The sequence below is a fragment of the Gavialis gangeticus genome, unplaced genomic scaffold (genome assembly GCF_001723915.1).
Source record: "Gavialis gangeticus isolate Ggan-Ray unplaced genomic scaffold, GavGan_comp1, whole genome shotgun sequence".
Lineage (NCBI taxonomy): Eukaryota > Metazoa > Chordata > Crocodylia > Gavialidae > Gavialis > Gavialis gangeticus.
In genome coordinates, this window is record NW_017729031.1 from 85250315 (window position 1) to 85276199 (window position 25885).

Here is a 25885-nt window from a genome sequence, read left to right on the forward strand (position 1 = left end):
GGGGGGCAGATCAAGGTCCCTGCTGTAAGGTAGGGAGTGGGGCTGGGGCAGGGGCAGGCATTGCACAGCTGAGGCAGAGCATGGAATAGAGCTGTGAGCAGCTTGTCCAGAGGACGTTTTGGGGGTGGGGGGTGGGATGGCTCCTGCTACTGCATGCACCCCAGGAGGGCATGGGGAACAAGTGCCCCCAGATCTGTGTGCGGGGTGAGGGCCAGTTGCCTTTGCAGTCTGTGACCAGGGTGATGCAGAGCTGTTCCTGGGAGGGGGCTGGGCCAGGCTGCATGTGGGGCGGGCAGCAGTGGCACTGGGAGGGGAGCTATGGGACAGGCTGAAGCCACCCCAGAATTCACTGTAGCCGCCCCAACCCCTCTCTCAGTGCTGCTGTCACCCGCCCCAAGTGCAGCTCCATCCCCACCCCCCGGAAGACCCCAGTGCTGCCCTGGCCGTAGCCTGCAGTAGTGGCTGCCCTCGCCCCACACACAGATCTGGGGACACATGCTTCTCATGCCCCGTGCCCTGCCCCGGCTGGGCAGTGCCTCCCCTAGCCCCACTCCCTCATTCACCGCAGAGGCCTTGATCTGCCTCCCCCCCTTCCCTCACAACAGACTTACCAGCCAGACCCGGCTGCTCTCCACACTGCTGGGCTGTGCTCCTGGCCACCTGCATACTGTGCTGTGGCTGGGTACACAGACATGGCTTTTATTGACCACATCAGCCAAAAAAAGCCAGTTGCTGATACAGTCAATTTTCCTTATATCAGTGCTGATCCGATATGGGGCTGATTTATCAGTGCACCTCTAGTTTCAGCCACTTTTGCTCCTTGCCCTTTCCCTACATAGTTGCATAGGAGTAGGCTCTGGTTACCCCTCTTTCTCCTGTAGGGACTGTAATGAATGAAGGCTTGTAGCCAGTTTCCACACCTGCTGCTATAAATTGTATGTGGCCACATTCAATTAGTGATTACGGGTTAGTTTTTCAGAAAAGCAGGAGTTTGGACAAAAGTTCTCATTTGCTAAATATAGTATGTTTTTCTTGGAATAGTCTAAGCCTAGTGTTTTTGTTTTTTTGTAGGTTGCAGGACCAGTGTGTGCTTCTAAGAATTGATAAGGTAAGCAATCACTGACCAATGTAATTACCTGTATTTGTACAAAATGTACATATTCACAAGAGAAATGCTATAATGAGACATTGTAGGTTTCTAATTCATATACATTTAAGTTTTTAGGATCATGGGGACTCTGGTAGCATTTGAACCCACAAGTTTTGAATAGCTTCTCCTCATACTAGAAGTTCAGTGTGCTAGCCATTATGCCACAGAGCCAGTGGAAAAAAAAATCAAGTAGCTAGTTTCCACTGGTTTTATTTAGCTGAAGAAAGATTTGGATGTATACAAACAGAATTCCTCTTAGAAATAGATTTTTTTTCATTTTTGAAAGGTAAACATTTAAAAGTTCATACAAGTCATTCAGGAATCAGTATATTTATTGTTTGTGACACGTTTCAGTACAATAAAATACTGAATCAGAGCAGACTAGAACTTAAGGATCATACTTCTTTTAAATATATCTTTATCAGGTGAAATAATACATTTAAGGAACGCCGCCCCCGCAAAAAAACAACAAAACGCCTAACTAGATCATCTGATGTTGATCCCTTAAGTTTTTATTCATACAAACTAAAAGGGAATAATTTATGTGAGAAGCTTGGAAGAGTGTGCCCTAGCTGACACAGTATATTGAAGCAATTTTTACCAGTATGCCTGATGTTAATTAATTGGTTGACGATTTAGTTATCAACCTGTCAGATAACATGCAATTTGTGTGTTGTCTGTAAATCAGAGGCCCTATCCTGCAGCTCTCTTAACAAGAAAAATAAACATGCTAGTTAATTCAGTGGTTCTCAGCCTTTTGGACTCAAGGTTCCCCTCAGAACATTCTGTTTCTTACCTTTTGCTTATTTCTTGATTATGGAAAAATAATAGAGCAATTCTTCTGTGCCAAATGACTTGGACCACAACAGGCCAAATTTTTTTGACACTATTGATTCCTATTTGAACTCTCTGGGCTTATCTTGTAAATCATGTACACTTAGAAGTGCAAATAGTGCATACCACCCTGTAGCACCTCTAAAAGTTTTTTGCTGCACCCCCATTCAGAATCAGTATTAGGTACTCATATATTTGCTGTAGTAACATTAAAAACAAGCTTCCATTTTAACTTCTTGCTTGATGGTAATTAGGTAATTTAAATGTTCACCTTTTAGGCTGTAATTTCCTATGTTTGACCTGTACTTGAAGGTGAATCCTTACATTGATGCTATTTGAGTAAAACCTCACTACCCCTACTGATATGGAAACATAGAAAAATATTTTTTCAATAATAATACTAACCCCTGCCCCACATTCGGTTTTCTTAACTATTCTTTCATTAGCAAAACTTTAACTTTCAAACTTCTTAAACAGATATTATTCCAGTGTAATATATAGAATACTTTGCTTACTTAGCAAGGTTTAGGAATTATATCTGTTTTTCAAAGTCCTATATAAATGTGGGCATGACATAACTAAAGACCTAGAGTAATGATACTTAAGCTATGGCTCCCAGAGCTGTGGCAATTAATGCTGTCTCCTCTCCCCCCACCCATGCCAAATTTCTGCACCTATGGGGAGCCCCATGGGTTGGGGTTGGAGTTGATGTGCAGGGGCACTCTGCAGCAGGATACAGTATGCAGGATTGCACTGACCCCATGCACCAACCCCATGCTGGATCTGGCCTGTGAACCAAACCTGTATCTGGAATCCAACGTATGGACCAGCCCTGCACCACTCATCTAGCTCATTAAGCACCACAGACCTAGAGTACCCAGGCCAGGTGACTGAAATGTCATCTTTATCAGCACTATACTTTCAAAATGTAGTTTTGGTAGTATATCAGGTGAATGATATGGCAGTATCTTGTAGAATTTCTGTAACCATATAATTAAAGGCTGTGTTGTAATGAAAAGACATACTGGAGCATAATTAGTTATGTGCAGCTTTTAACTTTAATATTTCTTAATGTTTAATTTTGCAATTTGTTTAAATTTAATTTTTAAGCAGAATTCTAAAGTTTTGAATGGTTACTTGTCCTTTTTCTTGATTTTTATGTAATTTTACTTCACATTTTATTTTCTACTTCAGCTAGACTTGTTCTCTTTTTCCTTTTTTTTTCCTGAACAAATAATTAAAATACACTTGCGTGGGGAGTCTGCTTTAGCTTTGATGAGATGCATTTTAAACTTTTATCACTTGCCTGAGCACTGTGGTTGAAATAGAGCTGTTTGTGTAGTCTGTAACAGTAGATGGTGCTGTTGGATTGTATATCTGTATTTCTGAGGGATTAACAGAAGTACATGCTCTGGAGCCTATATTGTTTACAGGGATAAATGAATGATTTTATAGAACAGTTCACAGATTTTAAACTCCTTGCAAGAGAACATTTGTTTTACAGCATTTCTTAAAATTGTACTTGCCTGTTACAGTTTTTAACAGTAGTATTAACTTTAGAGCATCAATCTGGAATTAAGTGAACTGATGGACTTCCCATGAGTAGAGAGCAGTGGCTAGTCATCCCAGTCTGAAGTCAGGCAGAAGGCAGAGCAGTGTGGCATATTAGAGACTGAGTAGTTCAGAGTCATAACTTCGCAGGCAACGGTCTACTTTGTCAGATGTTGCAGATGAACTTGTAGTTATTAGTTAGGTGTTCTAGGTGTTCAAGCTGAGGGCTGCAGTTGACAAGCAGAGGGAGTCTGATGTCCTTAGCACAAGGTTGGTATTCTAGCAGGTGGGAGCAGGGTCTGAATCTGGCTCTGTCAATTTGAATAGTATGGTTTTGGGATTGTGTTGTAAGTGAAAGAAGCTGTGTGTAATAGGGAGGCCTCCTCATCAGGTCTTTGCCAACTGCCCTGCTCCTGGGATAACCACCCACTTCATTCTTCTGCCACGCCTGGATGGAAAAATATGAAAGTTGTTACTAAGGTGAGAGACTACCCATTACTCACCATGCTGACAAGAGCCTAATACCCACTCCGACTTCCCCTCTATGGGCCCCATGCCTTGCAGATGTTATTTTGGTTCTCTGGTCTATGACTGGAGCAAACTGGACACACAGTTGTAGCTCTTTTCTGTTGCCCCAGAGGGCCACTCACATGCCACCCCTCTCTCACCAGAGTCCTACTTATTCTGCTGGCTCTCACTCAACCTCTTTCATGCTGCCCTCTCTCAGGGGCCACACTCATCTCACCCGGCCTCACCCAGTTTCCGGCTTACCTCTCCTCGGGCAACCCCAGCGCAATCTGTTGGGCATCTCCCACTATCCTCACCTGAGCGTTGACTGAGTGATTGTATGACCGTAGACCTGTTTTGCTCCTAGCCCCTAGCCAGGCCACTGTGCCCCCACTGGGCCTCCTCACTCACCCACACTCCTGGGGCCACTCTGTTCATTACCCCGCTCAGTCAGAGTCTTGCTACTCATCACGCCTCTCACACCGGGTCTCACTCGCACCCCCAGGCTTTCCCCTGGGTGTGGCCCCAGGTCCCTGCTCCAGCCTGAGGTCTGCCTCAGGGACCTCTGCTTGTTAGTACCCCACCAGGGATGTGGGGCTGGGGTTATAAGGCACCCGAACCCGCCTTTCACTGGGGAGGTAACTGGCCTGGCATTTCCTAGGGGCTCCCATGCCACTAGGAGCCCCACCAGACCACTCTTCCCCAGTAGGGTGCAGTTTTATGTCTTACCCAGGACAAGGGGTCACCTCCATCCCACAGGCCCTGCCTTTACCTCCCGACTCTGGCAGGAGCAGCCTCTGAGCCTGATGTTACCTCCATCCTGCAGCAAACTGAAACACAGCTTATATCCCTGGGTCCAAAATGGTTGCCCTCATCAGGCACCTGGCTGCTGCCTGTTTTCTGCCCTCAAAGTGGCAGGCACCAAAGGTGCCCTGCCAAACCCTACTTCAGAGCCCTTGGATACAACCTCCAACTCCTCCCAGAAAATGATGACCATCTCAAAGTAGCCTTGCAGAGAAAGTCTGTCCTGCCTTACAGGCAGCCCCCCACCTCAAACAATGTTTTTCTAGCAATAGACTACCTAACACCTATTTTCAGCAAGCCACCAGGCCTTTCTACAAGCCCAGTGCCAGTTGTGTAGCCTCATCAACACAGACCACATAATTACTGGACCAAATAATAAGTTAATTCACTGTCTTCTCTAACAGCATCAAACATGTCATCACTTGTTTACAGTGGAGAAATCTGTATGTAAAAAAGTGGCTGGATACCTGTACTGATGTCAGTTCCAGAAATACACAAAAGCCTGTGACAAAACACTTCAACCCACCTAGGCATTCTGTCACTGACCTCAGAATAGCTGTCCTTAAGTAACAAAACTGTCAAAAAAGGCTTGAATGGGAAATTGCAGAACAATAAATCATCCATAGACTGGATTTTAAGTGTGGTTTCAGTAGAGACTGTGGATTCTTATCCCATTTCCTTGACTTGCTTTTATAACCTCTGTGTCCCTCAGTGGATTAACTGCCTTATTTTATCCTTTAAACCTAGTCAACAGACCTTTTCTTCTCTCAACAGTGACCCTTTCCCCTACTCTTGATATTTTTATTCCCCTCTGTTAGTACCCCTGCATTCTGCAAGTCTATTCATATCATCTGATGAAGTAGGCTATCACCTACAAAAATTGTATGCCTTTTTGAACCAGTTAGTCTCTAAGGTGCCACCTTGCCCTGCCTTCTGATGGACTGTAATAACATAAAAGCTGTTGCTGAAATACTTTTAAAAACATGCTTCTTGTCCTTTTCTTTATATTAGTGTGTGAAAGTTGTTTTTTGCAGGAGTTAAATGTTCAAATTTAAATCACTCAATCTTTGAATAAAATGCTTACTTTAACAAAAATGTTTCTGTTAATTTACTTCAATTTAGTTGGAAGAGAATGGACAAAAGCAAAATGATAATGGCTAAGCATGCAGGTGACACACAAGATTATTTGTGGTCTGTGGAAATTTTACCAATCACCCCATAGGCAAAAGTGCAGTGATATTCTTTTGCTGCATAAGTTCCCATATGAACATTACCTTTAATTGTCCTTTTTTGTTGTAGTATTCTGTTATAGAATAAAAATGTTTCACATAAGAATGCAGATGGAAACCACAGTGTCTCAAAAGTAGATCATAGCATGTTTCCTACAGTTATATCTACATTAAGTCTATATCTCAACTTTTTTCCCCCAAGTTTCAACATAATCTTGTCCTTCTACTAGCCCTTACCTTTGTTTGGCTTTCTCCCTTACTACAAAAATTCATAAAGGAATCAGTTTTTAATCCGTGGTCTCTTTATGGCTGTATCAACTTCCTTAACATGGTCCAAACAACGCTTTTGGTGATTACTGATCCATCAGTGTCTATAATATTTTTTTTCCATTCTTCTTCCCATTTATCAGCTTCTCTTCTGTTAACCTAGTTTCTTTTAGTTCATTCTCATCATGAGGTTTTGCCTTTTGCCCCTCTCTTTTACTACCTCATTTGTACACCCTGAATTTTCTCTTTTGCTCTGTCTCTAGAAAAAAAACAGACTTGAAGACTTTCATCTAATGCCATAATACTGCTGTCATCTTCCTTGCTGATGAGATTTGTTCTGCTGTATTCCTTTTTGTTTGCATCTATTGGTTTTGGCTTTCTTATTGGTAGTCCTTTATGATGCCCCAGCCACTTGCATTGAGCGGTGTCTAGAATAGAGTTTGTCAAGACTGAATTTGTCTTCTGTGCCTCTTTCCCCAAGTTGGAGGTTACTGTGTAAAGTGATGGTTAAATAAAAAAGGGATGATACCTGTGATACAATCTTTCAGTGTTTCCTAAATATCCATGGGTTAGAGCTGTTTTGAATAAAGGGGGTGTGGAATGAATTCTAAAATGCATTCAGGAAGAGAGTATGAGACTACTCTGCCAGAATCTCTAATTTAAACTAAAGGGACTTGAGCACGTTCGCTAATGACAGCATAGCAGTGGGGAAGAGGCTGTCTTTGTAAGGCTGTTTCCAAGCCATTTAAAATTGTATAGATAAAGGCAGTTTAAGCTCTATCTTGGGCAGACAATTATTTTGGCTGTGAGCTGCTTAATGAGTTTTGTTGAACTGTTGAAGGCTGTATGGTTAGCCCCACCCCTTGACAGTTGCCCTGCCCCTTCGTCACCATATTGGGACTGGACATCCCAACCCCTAGGCACTGACCTTTGCCACCAGAACTCCCTCCCCTTACCCCCAGAAATACTCCTTTTGGGAAAGAAGGTTGCCATCTTGGAACCAGAAAAAAATGAAATCATACACTAGAAGTCAAACACCTACTAAAGCATATTTAAATTATTTTACAAAAAATATTTGTCATGATTTGTGTTTGTGTACTATATGTAGAAGGGATTGCATAATAACTCAAAAATAAAGTGTGACGGGGCTGTCATGAGGCCAGTCCTGATGTCAGCCTGCCCACCTGTCTAGGGCAGTCTGCCCTGTCTTGTCTGCCACAACTTGGCATATAAAAGAGGATGTAATAAAGTGGCAGGCTGCCCATTAAATGCCCCAATGCGCAGGGTGTTATACACAGCTCCAGCCTTCCCTATACTGTATCCCATGCCTCGCAGATGGTATCCCAAGTTCGTGACATCTCTGGGCTGTGGGTAGGCCAAACTCTGCCCCTTGTTGGGCCTCTAACACTATGCCCTTCTCAGGACCCCAAACATGCTGCCCACTTCTGGGTCTCAATCATTCTGCCCCTCACTGGGCTTCACTCATCCTGCCCTACTCTGTCCAGCCCTTTGGGTCCCCCTTGGGTCCTACTCTACATGGCCCTTCAGGCTTCTTTGCTCACATACTCTAGCTGGCCCACATGGAGCCCTTCAGGCCATCCTCACACTTGTATGTGACTGCCAGCCTTCTGCCCCACACTGGGCTGAACTTGGCCTCTAGACCCTCTCTGGGCTACTCTTCTGCCTTCTTGATGGGACCACTACTCAGTCCCCCTTTACTAGGGCCTTGTGGTCTTACACCTCATAGGACTCAGTTGTCTGTAGATGTGCCTTGCCCTTTTCCTGTACCTACAGCCAGGTTACCCACCAGGTTGTGGGGGCTAAGGCTATAAGGCACCCCATACTTGCCTTTTACTAGGGAGGCAACTGGTGTGGCATTTCCTGGGGACCACCCTGCCACAGGCAACCCCACCACACGATTCAACCCTAGCAGGGTGTAGTTTTACATCATGCCCCAGGACCAGGAACCTCCTGCCATCCCCATAGTTCCTTCCCTGTACCTTCAAGTTATGAGAGCAGTGGTTCCAGCCAGAGGGGAAACATCTCCTGATGGCCATATGACTGCTGTTTGGGAGTGCAACCATTTGCAGACTGCTATGCTGCATATTCTAAGCCCTTAAAGTGGCAGGCACCAAAGGTGCTCTGCCACATAAAGTCTTACTCTTTTCTGTTGTGTGTGGGGTATTGTGGGGGAGTGTGTATATATGGTGTCATGTTGGGGGGGGTGTGTGTGTATGATGCGGAGTGGAGGTTTGTGAGTGTGTGTGGATGTGTGGGGGGGCATAGGGTATGTCGGGGTGTGTGTATATGTGGGGGATTGTGGGGGTTGGGTGTGGGTGTATGAGGTTTGTGGGGTGTGAGGGAGGGTGGGAGATGTGTGGGAATACCCCACACATTCCCCCATGCAGCCCTCGCTATTGGCAACAGCAGGCGGGGGTCTTGGGGAGCTTGGGTCTGGAGCAGGCACTGGTGCCTGGCATGGCATGGCTCCAGTCAGTGCTGCATGCAGGGAAGGAAGAGTGCAGCCTGATCTGCCACCTTTATCGTGGGGGTTCTGTGCCACATGCCTGCAGCTCCCGCACTTGCACCGGGGGAAGCTCCACACTGGACTCTACAGGGAAGCAGGGGATGGGGGTCCCTTCACTCCAGGCGGAGTCTGCAGACCTGTGCAGCAGGGGATGGGGAAGGCAGCCAGCTCCAGTGCGGGAGCTGTAGGTGCATGGATCCTGTGATAGAGACAGCAGCAGGAGCTAGCTGGTAACTGCAGGGACTGGGCTGGCTCCTTCTGCATTCTGTGATCTTGGTGGTGCAGCCAGGACCTGCATGGTGTGGCACGGAGCTGGCTGGCCCAGCTGGGCACCTCCTGACCAGCATGAGGTTACCAGCTGCAATGTTGGGACCGCAGAATGCAGCAGGAGCCAGCCCAGTCCCTGCAGTTCCCAGCTGGCTCCTGCTGCCACTGGCCCTGACCTCTGGGGCCCTGCGCTTCTGCCTGCTGCCACTTTTACCCTGCATCTGCTACCGCTGCCTTTCCCTTGCCACTACCCTTTCTTCCCTCCTCCCTTCCCCCCCCACTCACCACCCCCTGCCTGCCCTCTGCTGTAGCAGTGTGCGGTTCCTGGCTGCAGGGCCGGGACCACACAGTGCAGCAGGAGCCAGCTGGGAACAGTGTGGTGCTAGCTGGGCCAGGTGCTGTGCTGGTGGTCCTCCCTACCTGCCCCACCCCTGCCCATTCTTATCTGATTCTCTACTCTCGGGTGGGTGGGGGTGAGGGAACATCCCCCTGGGTGCCAGGCCAGAAGCCTCTGCTAGAAAGAAATTTCTGGCTGGGGGGCGGGGGGGAGGTTGGGGTTGGAGAGGGGCTGGGCGGGCCTTGCTGCTTCTGCTGCTGCTGAGTCCTGGTGCTGGCTTCTCCTGGGTCCTACTGCCACTGGCACAGTGTCATCTTTGACAGGCAGCCATGGGAAGATGATAATTAATTTGCTAATTTTTTTTAGGGGTCCCATGGGCTGGATAGAATGGCCTGGCAGGCTGTATTTGGCCCATGGGCCTTATTTTGCCTGCCCCTGCTCTATCTGGAAGCCAAGAGGGTGATTCTAAGTGATTTTTCTCTCCCTCCTTGCCCCCCCCCCCTTTTTAATCTCCCTCATATTCTAATGGGAAAATGGACAAAAATCACCAGAATGGTCATGGAAAAGCCAATGGAAAATGGCCTATATTCTTCCTTAACATTATTGTCCCTTGCAAGCTTTTTCCCCTGTCCAGAAATACGCCACAGTGGTTGATATAAAATCTAGTCAATGAACTAGGAAAGGCTATAAGAGTGATATAATGGATTGGGAGCTGCACTGAAATTCAGAAAATCTAGATTGTATTTCTAGCTCAGTTCCTGAACCGCTGGGTTCCTCAAATTATCTAGAAATAACATCTTCTTCCTCCTGCCCCCATTCTTGATTCCAAAATCAGTGAAGGTTGATAGATTTCCATTGAAGTATATTTTAAATATAAACTCCAGGTAAGGATTTAAGGGGGAAAAAATCAAGCCCAGTGTTATGAAACTGGATCTCTAGAAACCCTGTCTTTGTGTAAGACATTGTGGAATTACAAAAATGTACTTAAAAACACCTATAATTTAAATCCTGTTGGATATTTATTTGTTGGTTTTCTCTTGTCTAACTGTGTACAGTAATGTATGGAGGTACTCCCATCAGCATTTAGAAATTTGAAGTACACTGTTAAGACAAGAAGCTCAATTTGTTCTATGTACTAAGTAACTACTATATTGTAGTTACTTTTATCTTGGTACATGATTGATTGCTTTAGATGTCACTATGTATATCCTGCTGCAAAATCTTTTGATCTTGCAGTTACTGTTTATAAAATTTGCTTTTATTTTTCTATTTTGTCTTATAGCAAAATGAAGCAATGTAGATGCATTTAAGACGTGGTAGTAAAGATACTGACTTAGGCAGTAAATTATAGGAATTCTTCATTGAGTGGTCCAGAAATAAATTAAAATGTAACAAAAGAGCTGATGAACCGTTAGATGTAATCTGCAGCTCATAGCACATAAATTTAACACAATTAGGATACTGTTTGCCTTGTCAAGCTAGTAAATTTTAAAATTACTCTGACTTGCAATACAGAAGAAGTATAGTATTATGATAGGAAGGTTTATTGTTCATTAATCTGAATTATTTTAAGAGGAGAAACAGAGGGCCAAATTGTTAGGTAGGGAAGTCAATTTGCACCATCTCAGAATCTAACAAAATTTAAATTTGTTGGTTAGTGAAGCAAATAAAATGGGTCAGTCTTTGATCTCTGTTGCATTGTTTTAAATCCAGACTAACTCTACTGTAAATGACAACAAAATGTAGTCCAGTATTTCTAGCTTATAGTAACATAGAAACAAGTTTAGGTTTGTAGTATGTGTTCTTGCTCAAATAGTCTGGTAATCTATTATGTGAGTTTTAAAAATTCCATACAACTATTTTCTTGAATCATTTCTGCTGCACTTGTAAAGAATTTTTTAATCTTCAATCTTATTCTTTTAAGAAATGTCAGATACTGCGTTCCAAATTCTCAAGTTTATACCCCCCCCACAAGCATGGGAGTTTGATTAGTTTGAGTGCTTCTTCAAGTCTTGATCAAAGTCCAGAGTCTCTTCATTTCATTCTGTTTGCTTCTCTGATGCATATTCTATTTCAGACACTCCCCTGCTTTTTGCTATTCTCATTCCCCATCTTTTCAAAGATTGTAGTAGTGGTACCCTGCTCAGAGTTCCCCTTCAAGGCACCAACCTACTGAATACTTTATGTATATCCAAACGTTGAGCTTGATCTGTTGCATCTTGATCATACACTGGGCATGGTTTTGAGAACCTGGAAGTGGAGAGACCTTTGCTGTCTGGAAAACAGTTTGATTAGGGATACTTGGGAGGAAGCTGAGTGGCTGAAACCTACTGTGGTCTACTGGTGCATAGTAATAGGTTTTTGGTGTGGGTGGAGAATGTAAGTTTCAGATGGAAGTGACAGGTATTTGATCTGAATTTCCTCCAAGATTAAATTTGAGGACTTTTTTCAAAATAATTTTTCCTTATAAGTATAGTATCTGTAAATAAAAAATCAGAGAGATGACTAAGTTATGTCAGACATATTACTGGCCACCACTGCACCCTGAGAAGTCCCATTTTCCACCTCCCTCTGTACCTTGCTCTCAGGGCTCTGACTTCAGAGGCTCCAGCAGCAGGAAGTGATATGGAGGCAACTGGAGTTTGCTGCTACTGGGAGGAATGTGGACCAGATTTTTTGGCCACCAAAAAGTGGTGTGTCTTTGGCTGCTTGACATGAGTGTTGGTAGCCAAAAAATGGACTGCTGCTCACTGCTGCTTGACAGAACTATATTTCCCAAACTGCCCTTCACACTCTGCATGCTTCTGTGCTGCTGCCACTTCTCTTCTTCTGGAGCTTAAGATAAAAGTTTTCAGGAGGATGGGACAGCGGGGCGAGCCACCTTCTGCTCCATTCTGGGGCTGCCCCCCCATTAGACAGTGTTTGGGGCTTGTGCCCCACTCACCCACCCATCCTTACACTACTGAGTTCTTTTGTATCCACTTACATCAGGGGTGTCAAAGATATGGCTCGCAGGCCAGATCTGGTCCATGGAGTCCTAACATCTGACCCACAGTGCTGCCCATGGGTCTTGGACTAGAGCACATGTGGGGCAGGCTCCAAGACCACAAAGACTGATGAGTTTGACACCCCTGATTTAGATGATATTTTTCTGGAAGTTACTCTCTGCTATTATGTATTTGCACAATGGGGCCTTTGGGTGTATCTACAGTTTTATAAATAAGAATATTCTATTATTTACTAACTGAAAATCTTTGCTCTTTTAGTTCTACAGACTGTATATAGCAGTGGAAGAGAATTATTACACTGTTTCATTTTCTGAGTTACCTTTAGTAGTGGTGATGAGCAAGGTGATGTGATGGTTGTTGTTTTTTTTACAACCATCTCAACTTTTCTTTGAAATTGACCTGTTCCTATGGAGAACAGTAAGACTGTTGAATTGCGAAATTCAGAATTCATTGGGTTTGGGTTTTTTTTTTCCTCACTGTCCTGTATATAGAGAGAAGCCTGAGAGTTTTGGAATGCAGTTAAAGGTGGAAGTTACTACAGAATGGTAATATGGTGGAAGGTCTTGAACTCAGAGGCTGAGCCTGCAGTTTAGACTACTGTAAACAAAGGGAAGACAGAAACAGAAAATGTGGGGACATGGTGCTGGGAGGTGGTACGTGTCTTTCTCAGATAAATAGTGGTGTGTTCTTTGGGGATAGTTGGGGTTGGGTCCCTTTTCTAAGTTCTTGTATCTTCTCTTGCTTTCCTCTGGTGATCAGTTTAATAGAATGGGGTCTTCTGATTACTGGACAATACTCTTTTAAGAAATATCCAGTTTCTCTAAAGGGAAAGGGTGTTCTCATTCTTGTAAATGATTTTTCCTTTTCTACATTTCTGAATGACATAATTCCCCCTTCTTTTTTTTCTTCCTCCCTTAAGCTAAACAAACTCTGGCTATCCACTTCACTCTAGATAAGATGCATCTAGTATATAAGTCTGATAGATTTTTTTAAAAATTGGTTGCTGTACAGTGTGCCGGATAAGTAGTCATCTTTTTTAGTTATGATTAAGTAAAATATTTGTTCTTATTTTGGGTAACACGTCATGTAGCACTTAATGATGTGAACTGAAATTTTAAATGTAGAGCCATTCATTCATCAGCAAGGAGTAGTATCTTGAAAATAAGGGTGCTTATTGTGTGGGGGGGGAAAACGCGAAAGAGTATGGTACAATTATAAGCCCTGGCACAAGGCCAAACTGCATCTTCTTGAAATACAGCCTAAGTAGACTGTGCAAACATTGAAAATATGATTGTGTGAATTTTATTGGGCTCCTTGGTTTTGCCTTTGAGTCAGTCTGATTCAGCTTCACCCTTGAGCAGAACTGAAGTAAATCAAATACAATAGACACGTGGATCAGATTTCAACTTCCAGAGTCTGATGTAAGAATTTAAATGTAATTTTTAAATAAAAGGAATATTTCTAGTCTTCAGTTAAGAAGGGAAGAGTTTAAGAACATAAATTCACAGCAAGAATGCATTGTTTGCATCTGGAAACCTGCCTTTAGCGGAGTTGAGCCAGAAAGCAACTTGTCTGAGAGTTTTCTTACCACTAGGAAAGATAAGATCCCTGCTGTTCTAGAGAAGATATGGTTGAGTAGGGTATGATTGGGCTCAAAGTTGTCTTGGGCTCCTCTGACTGAATTAGAAAAGGATAAATTCAGGTCAATCTCCGTGTCATCATCATTGCATCAAATGAGAGTTTTCTCAGTATGTTGCACAGATCATAATGTCGTTTTGCTTATTACTCTTTTTTATCAGAAGTATCCATCATTGCTGATATTTAAAATGATCATTGGCCTGTCAAATTAATGTTTCATAATGATAATTAAGAGTTTTAATCTCTTAGAGCTATTGTTTTAAAACTTTCTCTGGCCTTAGGATATATGTCACCGCTTTAGTTGCCTTCACTTTGTTTTGAATGTTTTTCTTTCTAATTATATAAGTTCTAGTTCTCTAGACTATTGGTGTGTTCTCAAAATGGTACTGTCAGAGGTGTGGCTGCTTACTTGCTTAGCCCAAAGAAAGCTGTGGTTTAAGTAGGAATAGATCATTCTTGAATATCAAAGTTATGAACATTTTGAAGATGCCAGTGAAAGCATGTTCAGAAGACATCTTCACATATGGAGGTCTACCCTGACATCAAAATGCACTTAGTCATCTGTTCCTCTCTTTGCTCAGCTTTGATTACAAGTTAGATAGCAGCTGGCTAAAGCCTATTTTACCACAGTACTGTGAGAGAGAGTTGCATGTGTGAGATGGGTGGGAGCAATGGGGAAAGGAAATGAAAGGAATTCTCTTGCTAGAATAAACATTATAGGAGAATATAGGGGCATTGCTTCACAGTTTACTTACTGCTATGCAGTGGAATATGTGGGTTCCTATCTCATCCCTCTATTAAAAAGTACCTCTCTAGCAACTGATTTACAGGCATACCTTGGAGATATTGCGGGTTCGGTTCCAGACCACCACAATAAAGCGAATATCGCAATAAGGCGAGTCACACGAATTTTTTGGTTTCCCAGTGCATATAAAAGTTATGTTTACACTATACTGTAGTCTATTAAGTGTGCAATAGCATTATGTCTAAAAATCCAATGTACATACCTTAATTAAAAAATACTTTATTGCTAAAAAATGCTAACCATCATCTGAGCCTTCAGCGAGTCATAATCTTTTTGCTGGTGGAGGGTCTTGCCTCGATGTTGATGGCTGCTGACTGATCAGGGTAACATCAAAGATCACAGATCACCATAACAAATATAATAATAATGAAAAAGTTTGAAATATTGCGAGAATTACCAAAATGTGACACAGAGACACGAAGTGAGCAAATGCTGTTGGAAAAATGGCGCCGATGGAAAAATGGCACCGATAGACTTGCTCGACGCAGGGTTGCCACAAACCTTCAATTTGTAAAAAAACACAATATCTGCGAAGCGCAGTAAAGCGAAGCGGAATAAAACGAGGTATGCCTGTACTTAGAGGATAACAGTTTACTAGTGCTAGCAGTTAACCTTGTGTTCTGTGCCCTGGATCTAATGGGCCTGTATTCAAATTTAGCTTGGTTACCTGGGTTGAGGGTTCAGTATGATTTAGTATTCTGCAAGTCCTTTTTTAATTTTCTTTACTCTGTTTAATTTCCTGAAGTGTGTTAATGTTGCAAAAGCAGGCACTCTGTGCATGTATATATGTAAAAAGTGTTTATGTAAATACACACTTAACTTGGATATTTACGTATCTATGCATGATATTTTTGCACCTACCTGTGTAAAATATATGCATGTTTGTGTATATAAATATGTGCAATATATGAAACTGAAAGCTCACACTACACTAATGCTACATTAAGTTTTAACAGTTAAAGAAAGACCCAAGAAAAGCCAAAGTCAGGATTCTTGCAGGAATATTAGCACAGGGTGTGTCAAAAAAATACAGTTTTCATCAAGAATAGAGACATATTTATTGATGGCATTGATCCTTGTTTTCTTAGCTAGAAATATAACCTAAAATGTATAATACTGTATGCGCTCAAAATGTCCACTCTTGATATCCAGGCACTCTCAGCAGCAAACAGTGATAATACATTTGTGTACCTTCTTTGACATGCTTTGCGTGTTGCATGTACTCAGCATATATAGTATGTTGATGTTCTTGTTTTATGTCTGTTTTAAATATTTGACTTGTTAAAAAGCTATAAAATATAGAGGGGAACACAATTTGACTGAGCTAACATTGCTGTTGGGACCTTTTCTTTCCTTGCTTTTTAATTTTACTTTAATTGATCTTGGCTTTTCTCTTATAAACATGTTTTAAACAGGTGAAAGGGAGAGAACGTAACCAGTTGGTGTGGATTTAGTGTTCTCATTCCTGGAAAAGCATGTTCGGTCTTAGAAACATTTTACATCTATTCTCTTTGTCATTTTCAAAACAATATTTAAGGGTTAATTGTCACATGTGCCTCTTGCAGGTGGTGGGAATGAACTGCAGTGTTTAGTATACTGTGCAGTTTATCCTGCAGTTTGATGAATGGACCTTGAATAGACTAGGAGAGTTTGTGGTCCTGACATAACAAAGGGTTAATGGTTCTTGTTAAGCCTTACTGTATTAATACCGTGAGTTATTAAGGGAGACAGTGAGACATAGCACCCTGGTGACTGTTGCTGGCTGTGGATTGTAGCTTTTAGCCTGGATGGCATCTCTCCTAACTGCGACTTTGAATATGGGGACTTTGTTCAGCATTGTGAAGCGTCGCTATAAAAGGAGGCGTAAGAAACGTTCTGAGAGGAAAGGTATTATATTAATTTTCGTATTGTCACTACAGGGTTTGGTGAGATTTTGTTAAATAGAAAATAAATGGGTTACACTTTTAGAATTGTGCTGTACCTTAATTATTAAATGTATTAGAATTCCTTTTAAATCTGTTAAAATTCTGTTTTTAAAAAGATCCAACTTTTCCATTATGCTTTGTCTGCTAAGCAGCAAAAGCAATCAACTTCAAATGGAAACCACATAATTTTCCAACATATTTCATTTTCCTTCTTTGCTTTAAAAATTTGAAATGTTTATTTTTGGACAGAAGTGAAGCTGTTCTGAAGTTGCACGACTTGGTGTATTTTGTTTATTTACCCCCCCCCCCCTTTTTTTTTTTTATTGCCAGACTTTATCTGCCTTGGAAGATGTTCAGAAAGAATATATAAAATATTATTTTTTAAAGTTTAAAATGAAACTATCTTTAACAGCAAGTATAAATTAATCTAGCTATTTAGACTACTGTACATTTTTTCTCACAGATTTGGTGAAAAGATGCATACAAACCTAAACTGCATTTAGATTTCTGTTGATATTCCTGCAACCACTTTTCTGGTATTCAGATATTTAGAATAGGCAAAGTAGGAAATAATCAGTTTCTTAAATTATGCCAAGTACTCATGCCTATGGAAACAGTAAAAGCATTACTGAATCACAGTATTTTCTAGTATTATGTCTTGTAGTATTCTGTATCTTTGTATAGTTGGAAAATATTAAGTATCACTGGGCCACACTATTTTAAAGATATAACTTATAAAATATATGTGTGTGTGCGTGCGTTCACTCGCACGCGCGCACACACACGCACACGTATAAATAAATAAAAATAGTGTGCCCCAGTGATATTCAATGTTTTCTAATTATACAAAGATACAGAATACTACAAGCCATGATACAAGTAAACACTGTGATTCAGTAATGCTTTTACTGTTTCCATAGGCATGAGTACTTGGCATAGTTTAAGAAACAGAACATAATACAATATATTATATAATGTATATAATATAATATAATATAATAATAGATTAATACAATTAATATATATTAATATATTATGTATAATATTATACTGTGGTATTTCATAAAATGTGTAAAGCTTATGAAGCATAAGGTTGCAGTTTTGTTGTTACGTAATATTTTTCTGACTCTATTTCCATGCAGGTATAACTCTTCTAAATGTCACTCACCTTTATACCTGGTTGGTTGACATGGCTCGCATGTAGTATATTTAGCAGTACAGGGTCCCCTTGTTAAATGCTGTTTAGATTAAAATACAACAGTAAATGTGTTTCTATTCAGAAGCTTTTAACCATATTAACTGCATTTAGTTACCAAATCCCTCTGGCTATATCTTAAAAAAAATCTGTATCTTTCCACATGCTTTAATTATATACATCAAACTATTCTAATATCGTGCTGCTGTATTGTATCTTAGAAGACAGTAGAAAGACAGTAGAAACTTTGAAAAAGTACCCCTAAGGAAAAGTAATAGCTGTTCTAACCTGGAATCAGGCTTTTACAGCATTTAGTGTTTTTTTTAAAACGTATTACTTACGGAATTTGAGTATTTGAACCCATACCGGCATTATCAGCTATGTCTTTATGATACCTTTACTCTTCAGAAGGATTATAAATCGCTATAAAAGTAATTGTATTTTTCTTGATTTTTTTTTTTTTTTTTTTTATGTTCAGACATTATGGATCATTGTAGTTTAGAACTGGTTATGGGGGCAAAAATCTGGGAGAGGCTAAGTTATTCAGTTAACTTTATTGGATTTGAAGATTTTGACCTGGCAGTTTGAATGTAGATACCTTTCTATGGATTTTATTATCACATGGCACATTTCACTAAAAAGCAATTTGGCAATTATTTTCTTAATAATAATTCTACTGCAGGCAAACATTGTTTCCAGTTAGAAGTATTGCTTAAAGTGCATGATCTCTTCTGTCCATAAATTCAAATTAATCATTAAATGAGTCTATAATAAAGCATGACAAAATGAATATTTCATTAGACAGTCTGGTTGAGCAGTGATAAAAAAACTTTTCTAACTTTCCCTTTTTATAATTTTTTCTTCCAAATGCACTTGTTTTGTAATTAAAGTAACCCTGTCACATAATCTAAATACCTTATAAAATACATCTGTTTTATTGAACCCAAAAGTGTACCGAAAGAGAAAACTGAGGCTTTGTAAATTTCTGCACTAGTATAAAGATGTAAAGCCTAACCTTTAAGTTTGTTTAAAGTACAAATTGCAACACAACATAGACCACTTAAGGTTTTAATGAGCATATACTTCTAATCAAATCCAAACACATTTTATTTATAAAATTAAGACTTATAAATTCCTTTTATACTAATAAAAATATTTTATACTGCTTTTTCAGACAGCAATAGAGATCTTTTGTCCCAGTGAACTCAGTGAGCAAGGACGATTCCCAACATGTGTTTTAATTTTGAATGTAATACATTACATGCCAGTAATTGGTTTTGCTTTTACCCTGCTGTTGTGCATTTGCTTATGTCTGACATAAGTAAAGTGGAAATGTGAATTTCATAAATGTTATTTTTCTTCTCGTACATTATAATACAGTTTTCAGTCTTTGAAATGTCATATAATTCTACAGGAATGTTTTTGTATGTTTCAGGATTTTTTTTTATAACACAATAGTTCATTATTTTTAGTAACACATTAAATATCTGAGAAGTCAAAATATTTTCTTCAAAACGTCACCTGAATCAAGTTGTTTGTGATTAGAAAATTGATCAAGTTTCTCTTTTCAGAAAAGGAGCTTATTTGAGGAGGTAGAACCCTAAGTTTAGATTCCTGTCTCTGAAAATGGTAACTTGAACTTTTGAAGCATGAAGAAAATGTCTCGATGGGAGGTGTTGCAAACTGAATTGCTTTGAAAATCTGGTCCTGAGGACTCAATTCTGTTCTCATTGAAATCAACGTAAAAGATGATCCATTAAGTTCAATGGAAACACAGTAGCAAGAGCAAGCTCATGTTCATTGTGTGTGCAGTTTTTTTCTATCTAAAAGATTAAAATAATCTATCGTTTATTATACAGACTCTTAAAACATATTTGTTTGTGGGGGTGGGAATCAGATGCATGCCTCTGACAAGTTTTAGACTCTTGTAGACATTTGCAAGTGCAGTTAGAACCTTCTTGATACACACTGGTTGCCTGTGCCCATCTCGGTCCACACACAACTATTTCTGGTTTCTTCACTTCCCAGAAAGGTTTCATAGCAGTTAGTTGTAGTAAAATTCCATAAAATTTGCATTATTTGAATAGAATACATGGAACTGCACAGTCTAGTCCTAGTCTAGTCTACAGTACTGTTTTAGAACCCTAAAAAGTTAGTGCCCTGTTGTACAAGGTACTGTAAAATGAATAATAGTCTTTCCAGAAAGCTAACCAATCAAGTCTTATTTAGGACAAAACAAGGGGTTTATTGAGGAGGGAAGACTGAAAGAGATGAAGCAATGATGAAACCAGATTTAGGAGAAAAAAAGCAGAAGTTGGCACTTGTCTATTGAAGCTATTGCAAAAAAATGCCAAAATAAATGCAACAAAATACATTTTTGATACATTCTCTTTCTGGTTTGTAAGCTGTTAACTTACAGAGTTAATTAATTCTCCATAGGTCTTTCTGTCATTAGCAGGAATTAGCAAGGTTCTACTACAATTTATTAACTCCACATTCTGGTAAACATGCCTAATTTAAATTATTATAACAAATGCTTTTTGAGTCTTCTCTGTGATCATAGAAAAAAAGAGTAGAAGAGACTTTGAGTGGTCATCTAGACCAGGGCAGACAAACTGGTGGCTGGCAGACCACTTATGGCTTGTGTGTGGTTAACCTGTGGGCTATGAGCATCCATCCAGCTGCCAAAGCAAGTAGTCAGGATCTTGGGTGTGCCCCTCCCTTCTCCACATTCAACCTCATCTAGCCTTAGGGAGCATGGTGGTGTGGTGTGGCACAGCCAGTGGTACTGGGTGAGCTGGCAGCATGAAGTGCCAGTGCAACCCAGTGAATCAGGGGAGCCTGGGAGCTGAAAGGCAGGGTGCTGCACCTTGCAGGGTCAGTGGGTAGAGTGTCCATCCCGTGAGTGCAGGGGGGTGGTGGGTACCCACCAGCCCATATATGGTTGGGGGGGGGAGCACCCACTCATTCATGGTATAGCAGTGTGGGAGGGGGTGCCTGTGTGTGTGCATAGTGTCCATCCACTCACAGTATAGTGGGGTGGGGATCACCCCCCCAACCCTTGGTGCAGCAGGGATTGGGAGCAGCCACTTGAACATGTGCACACCATGCAGCTGGGGGGGAAGGGTCCCGGGGTGCGTGACCCCTGACTACTTAAGTTGGACAGCCCTGATCTAAACTATGCCTTTGCTCCACAGCAGGATCAATTATTCCTAAACTATTCCTGATTGACAGACTGGATCCAGATTTGTCACCCAGCATTTTCCTGACTTGAGCTGTATTTTCTATTAAATGACAAGTTCAAAACATGCTATAAATGAACATGCAGTCTACGTTATAAAAATGCTCAATGATTTACGTTTATCTCAGTTGTTAAAGCACTGCAAAATGTATAGTTATGGAATGGGGATATACAGTTATGTAGTTCAGCATATGAAACACCTTTTCCTGTTACTAAAATGCATTAGTGGAAATAATTTAGTTTTTAAAGGTGTGGCTTAAATCATCAAAAGCTAAGAGCTTTTCAGTTTCTTTTGATATTTTGTTAGTGATTTGTTCACATAAACTTAATATACATTGCCCCTGCATTCTGTGTGTTATGTCAGCTTCTTACTACTCCAAGAGCATGGAGATATGTTGCATGTCTGTTACAGGACAGTTGGTTTTCTCCTGTGGCAAACTGCACGTGTACGTGACCACTAACCTCGAACAAAACCAGCCAATGTTCTGTGAAAAATTCACTAACCTTTTTTCCTGGTATTTGTAGAGAATGTCTATGCAGTTGTTGAAACACAGCGTCCTGAAGGCCAAGGTGGTTCTTTAGGCATCCTACAATGTACATCACCCAGCTGCTCTTGTACGGGGGCTGGCTGGGGTGGTGGTGGCATTGGCATTCTGGGCAAAACTCTGTAGGTCATAGGTGGCTTCATCCACCTATTATTTGGCCACTACAACAACTTTCTAACCATACTGTGCTCACCAGCCATGCATTTGAGGTCAGCCTTGGAATCAGTTTTGGAACCTGAGTTGGTGTCCAGACGAAAGTGGATATCTCCAGCATCCATCAACCAAATTTAATTTAACTTTACATTTGTACCCTTGTGTGATAGAGTTCAGGTAGCACTAGCTGTGATCTTCAAAGGCCCAATGGATGCAGTCTCCTAGGATATTATAAAACCTAGGTAGGGTTACAAAAGCGATGTGATAAGGCCAACAATCCATATTTGAGACCCAGGTTTCTAAACATGGTAGATAAATGGAGAATTAGTCCCTGTTGTTATCCTTGTACTTTGAACCTGATACTTAGTGCTTTCATAGTTTACCCTTTTGAAGACTTTCTGACATGGGCACAGGGATAGTTGAATTCCAATCTAGTTTAACAGGTACATGTCAAAATAAAAAGTAGTTTCACATCCACAGATCATTGAATTTTGAGGAGTCCATTTTAAACATGGTGTAGACTAGGGCTGCGTGAAACAGGCAGTATTTGATTTAGATTTGGATTCGGCCAAATTCTGGGGACAGCAATGAATCAACGAATTGAAGATCGCTGTCCTGATTCGATTTGGCTGAATCTGACTATTCGATTCTGATTCGGAGAATCAGTGATTCAGCCATAGACACAGCTTTCTATGTTTTCTTTACGTACCTCAAGGTACCAGGCACAGCTTGTGAAAGCTGAGATGGTGAGGTGGATGGAGCGTCCCACAGGAGCGTGCAGGGGAGGTGGGTCCCCATGCGCTCGGTAGTGGATCGGAAGTACTTCTGGTCCACTTCCTGGTCTGTTGCTGAGCACATGAGGGACCGCCCCTTGTGCTCCCATAGGATGCTCCATCTGCCCCACCATCTCAGTGTTCACGAGTGCGCCTACTACCTTGAGGTATGTAGAAAAAACATAGAAAGCTGTGTCGATGGCTGAATTGTCGAATCTCTCTGAATTGAATCAGAAGCTTCTGATTTGATTAAGAGAGATTAATGGGTTGCATGATTCGATTTGGATTCGGAGAGTCAGCTGCCAAATTGGGCTGAATTTCCTCTGAATTGAATCGGTCACTGAAGTTTTGCACAGCGCTAGTGTAGACCAGTGGTGCTCAACCTTCAAGCATTCAGACTGGAAGAGTGGTGCATAGCCCATCTGCAGGCCAGATCCAAGTGAGGGGGGTTAGGGCAGGGGATGCAGCCACAGAACAACCCCACACAGTGGCCTGGCCCTGTGTGCTGGTTCTGGCTGTGGAATAACTTTGTGTGGCATCATATTTGATATATAGGCCAGAGATTGAATGCCACTGTCTGTCTGTAAAGTCCTGGAGGCTTTCAAAATTCCAGCGTCTTAAGGATTTTATCAGTACTTACAATTTAGAAATTGTTTCCTCTTAGCAAGCATTGAGAGATCAAGAACATAACATTGGTATGTTTATAGATGCAGTTTGCAAGTAAGTTTTCTAAATATACTGTGTATGTTGTAGTTCTGATGATTTTTATAATTGTGATGCTTGCCTAATACTGATCTGCAAACTAACTATTAGATACAGCTCAAGATTTCGAGGGACAGATTTTATGACAGATGCAGCATTTGGTTTCAGTTCAGTTCTGATTTTAATGGAGTAAACTGTGCAGATTGAAATCCAACACCCAAAGGAAATATGGTTTAGTCCAAGTGAAATCTTAGTATTCTTCTAACACTTAGATTCTTGCTTTAACAATTAACTTATTTTTCTCAAGGACTATGTATTCATCCTCATGTAACTGTTTAAAAAACCTTGTAAAATCTGAGGCCCAGTGTTTTACAAGACTAAGGTCAATGGGAAGTGTTTAGTAGTTGTGGAAAACTGGCCATTTATTTAGAAGTTGTTTAGATACTCATTTATATATATGTTTTATTTATAGCTGAAGAGATTAGCATTTATTTCTTATTTGCCTTTAGCTTTTAGTACAAACTGAAATATACTATATGCTCACATTTGTACCAGTTGTTGGATGGCTTTAACACATGTAGTATATAGATGCAAATTAAATGATTAAATGCATCTTATCACAGAAGGGGGTGGGAGTGGGAGCTGGTGGACTGGGTGCCAAACGCTTGTGAACTTCGGAGAAGTGGGGATTTGAGGCTGGTTCTAAAATGACTTTTCTGCTTCAGCCGTATTCAGTACATAACTGGTATCACAGTAATGTTAGAAAGCAAGAATTATGCAACCTATTTTTTGTCTCACAGCTATGTGAAGAGTTAAAATACTCAGGTTGATAAAATTATGATCCTTCACCTTGTTCATAAGCATCTGACATGTAATTGTAGTTTATTATAGTTTTTCCAGGTAGCTGGATTTTGAATGTGGTTTCTGCCTCTAATTGCACAAAATCAGAGTGTTGCCCTGTTATCAGTTTAGAAAATTAATTTTACTGTTTGCTTATCTACAGACAAATACATTTCATAATGTGATAACACATAATTTGGTTGGTCATGGCATTAGTGTACAATAAGTATTGTTATAGCCTCATTAGTATTTATATAGTCTAGTATGGGGTCAACAATATTTTCGGGCGTAGTGCCAAAAACACCCTCAACCTTGACTTGTAAGATGTTGGCGTGCGGGGGTGGATAGTGGGGGAGCCATGAGGGTCCTGATCCTTGTTGTGGCAGCATAGCCCTGGACCCTTCACTGCTGTCTGCCCTGAGGTGCATGTGCCAAGTGAGATGCCTTCATGTGCCATGCTCTGGTACATGTGCTGGGGGTTGCCTACCCCTGGTCTGGTATGACTACTCAGGGAAAGTATCCAAACTTCCTTAGCATGTTTCAAAAACAAATATAGGAACCTGGCTAGGTCAAATGAATGTTTTAACTATTTTCTAAAAGGTCTGTTGTTTGTTTGTTTGGTTTTTTGGCCTTGTTTGTATTGGGGGAAAAAGATAGGAAAAGCTTCCTGTACTGGAGTGTGCCTTTTATTGAGTAATTTAATCCCTTACGCTCTGGACCACCCTCTTGAATTCCTGTTGAAGTCAATTTTTGTAAAGCCTGTACAAACTCAGGCATTAACTCATAAATATTTTCCATCTTTGGATTTCAATTGTGTTACCTAACTTATTTTATTATGTATATTACAGTGATGTTCAGTAGGGATGTAAATATCATTTAAAGAAATATTTAACATACTCTAATTATAATGGTTAAATGGTTAACTGATGATACAGGAGCTGCTGCTGGAATTTGCTCCTGTGGCCCTTGGTGGGGGCAGGGAGTGGGGCGCAAGCCCAGCTAGACAACACAACCCATGTGTAGCCCTGTGGTGGGAGCAAGGGAGCACCTGTGAATGATCAGCTAATTGCTTAATAGATGATGAGTCGTCAGGCCCCCTGCTGTTTTCCTCTTTAACCTCATAGTCTATGAGTATTAGTTCCCCTTGCCTGCCCCCCACTCCTCCTGCTACCTTCTGCTTTCTGCTGGGACACTACGTGGCTTCTCTTTGCTCCCACTCCCCCCTCTGTTCCCTGCCAGACTGTGCCCCACCATGTGCTAAACAATAACTGGTAAGCTAACTGGTTATCACTGGCCTTATTGCTTAAATGATTAATCGTTTAACATTTCAAATCCCTAATGTTCAGAGACTTCACTCAGGACAAGAGCATCACTGTGGGAGGTGCTATCTCAGTTCCTAGGCTGTAGCAGCACACCTTTTTGTGTTAGTTAAGTCTTCAAGGACAAATATTAACTTTTGTCTTTGCACCTTGTGGCCGTGCCTGTTTTCATAAATCCTCGGAACCTGTGCATGGGTTGTGCAAAGCTTCAGTCACTGATTCGATTCAGTCCGATTCGATTTGGAGGAGATTCTGCCCAATTCAGCAG

General features: G+C 41.1%; 1 protein-coding gene across 5 annotated transcripts in view; it reads left to right on the forward strand.

Annotated features, from left to right (window-relative positions):
• ADARB1 (adenosine deaminase, RNA specific B1) overlaps positions 1–25885 on the forward strand; it is a 213994-nt gene that overhangs the window by 48736 nt on the left and 139373 nt on the right. For 3 of the 5 annotated variants that reach the window (XM_019523308.1, XM_019523309.1, XM_019523307.1), the window contains one exon: positions 1072–1108. The exons of 1 other annotated variant lie outside the window; for it this stretch is intronic. Coding sequence is in view for 1 of the 4 variants with exons in the window: in XM_019523306.1 (XP_019378851.1) it covers positions 16712–16811 (100 nt within the window). In the remaining 3 variants the exon portion in view is untranslated. Of the gene's footprint in view, positions 1–1071; positions 1109–15519; positions 16812–25885 lie in introns of those variants that run through there. One more of the 5 variants, XM_019523306.1, reaches the window with a different exon arrangement.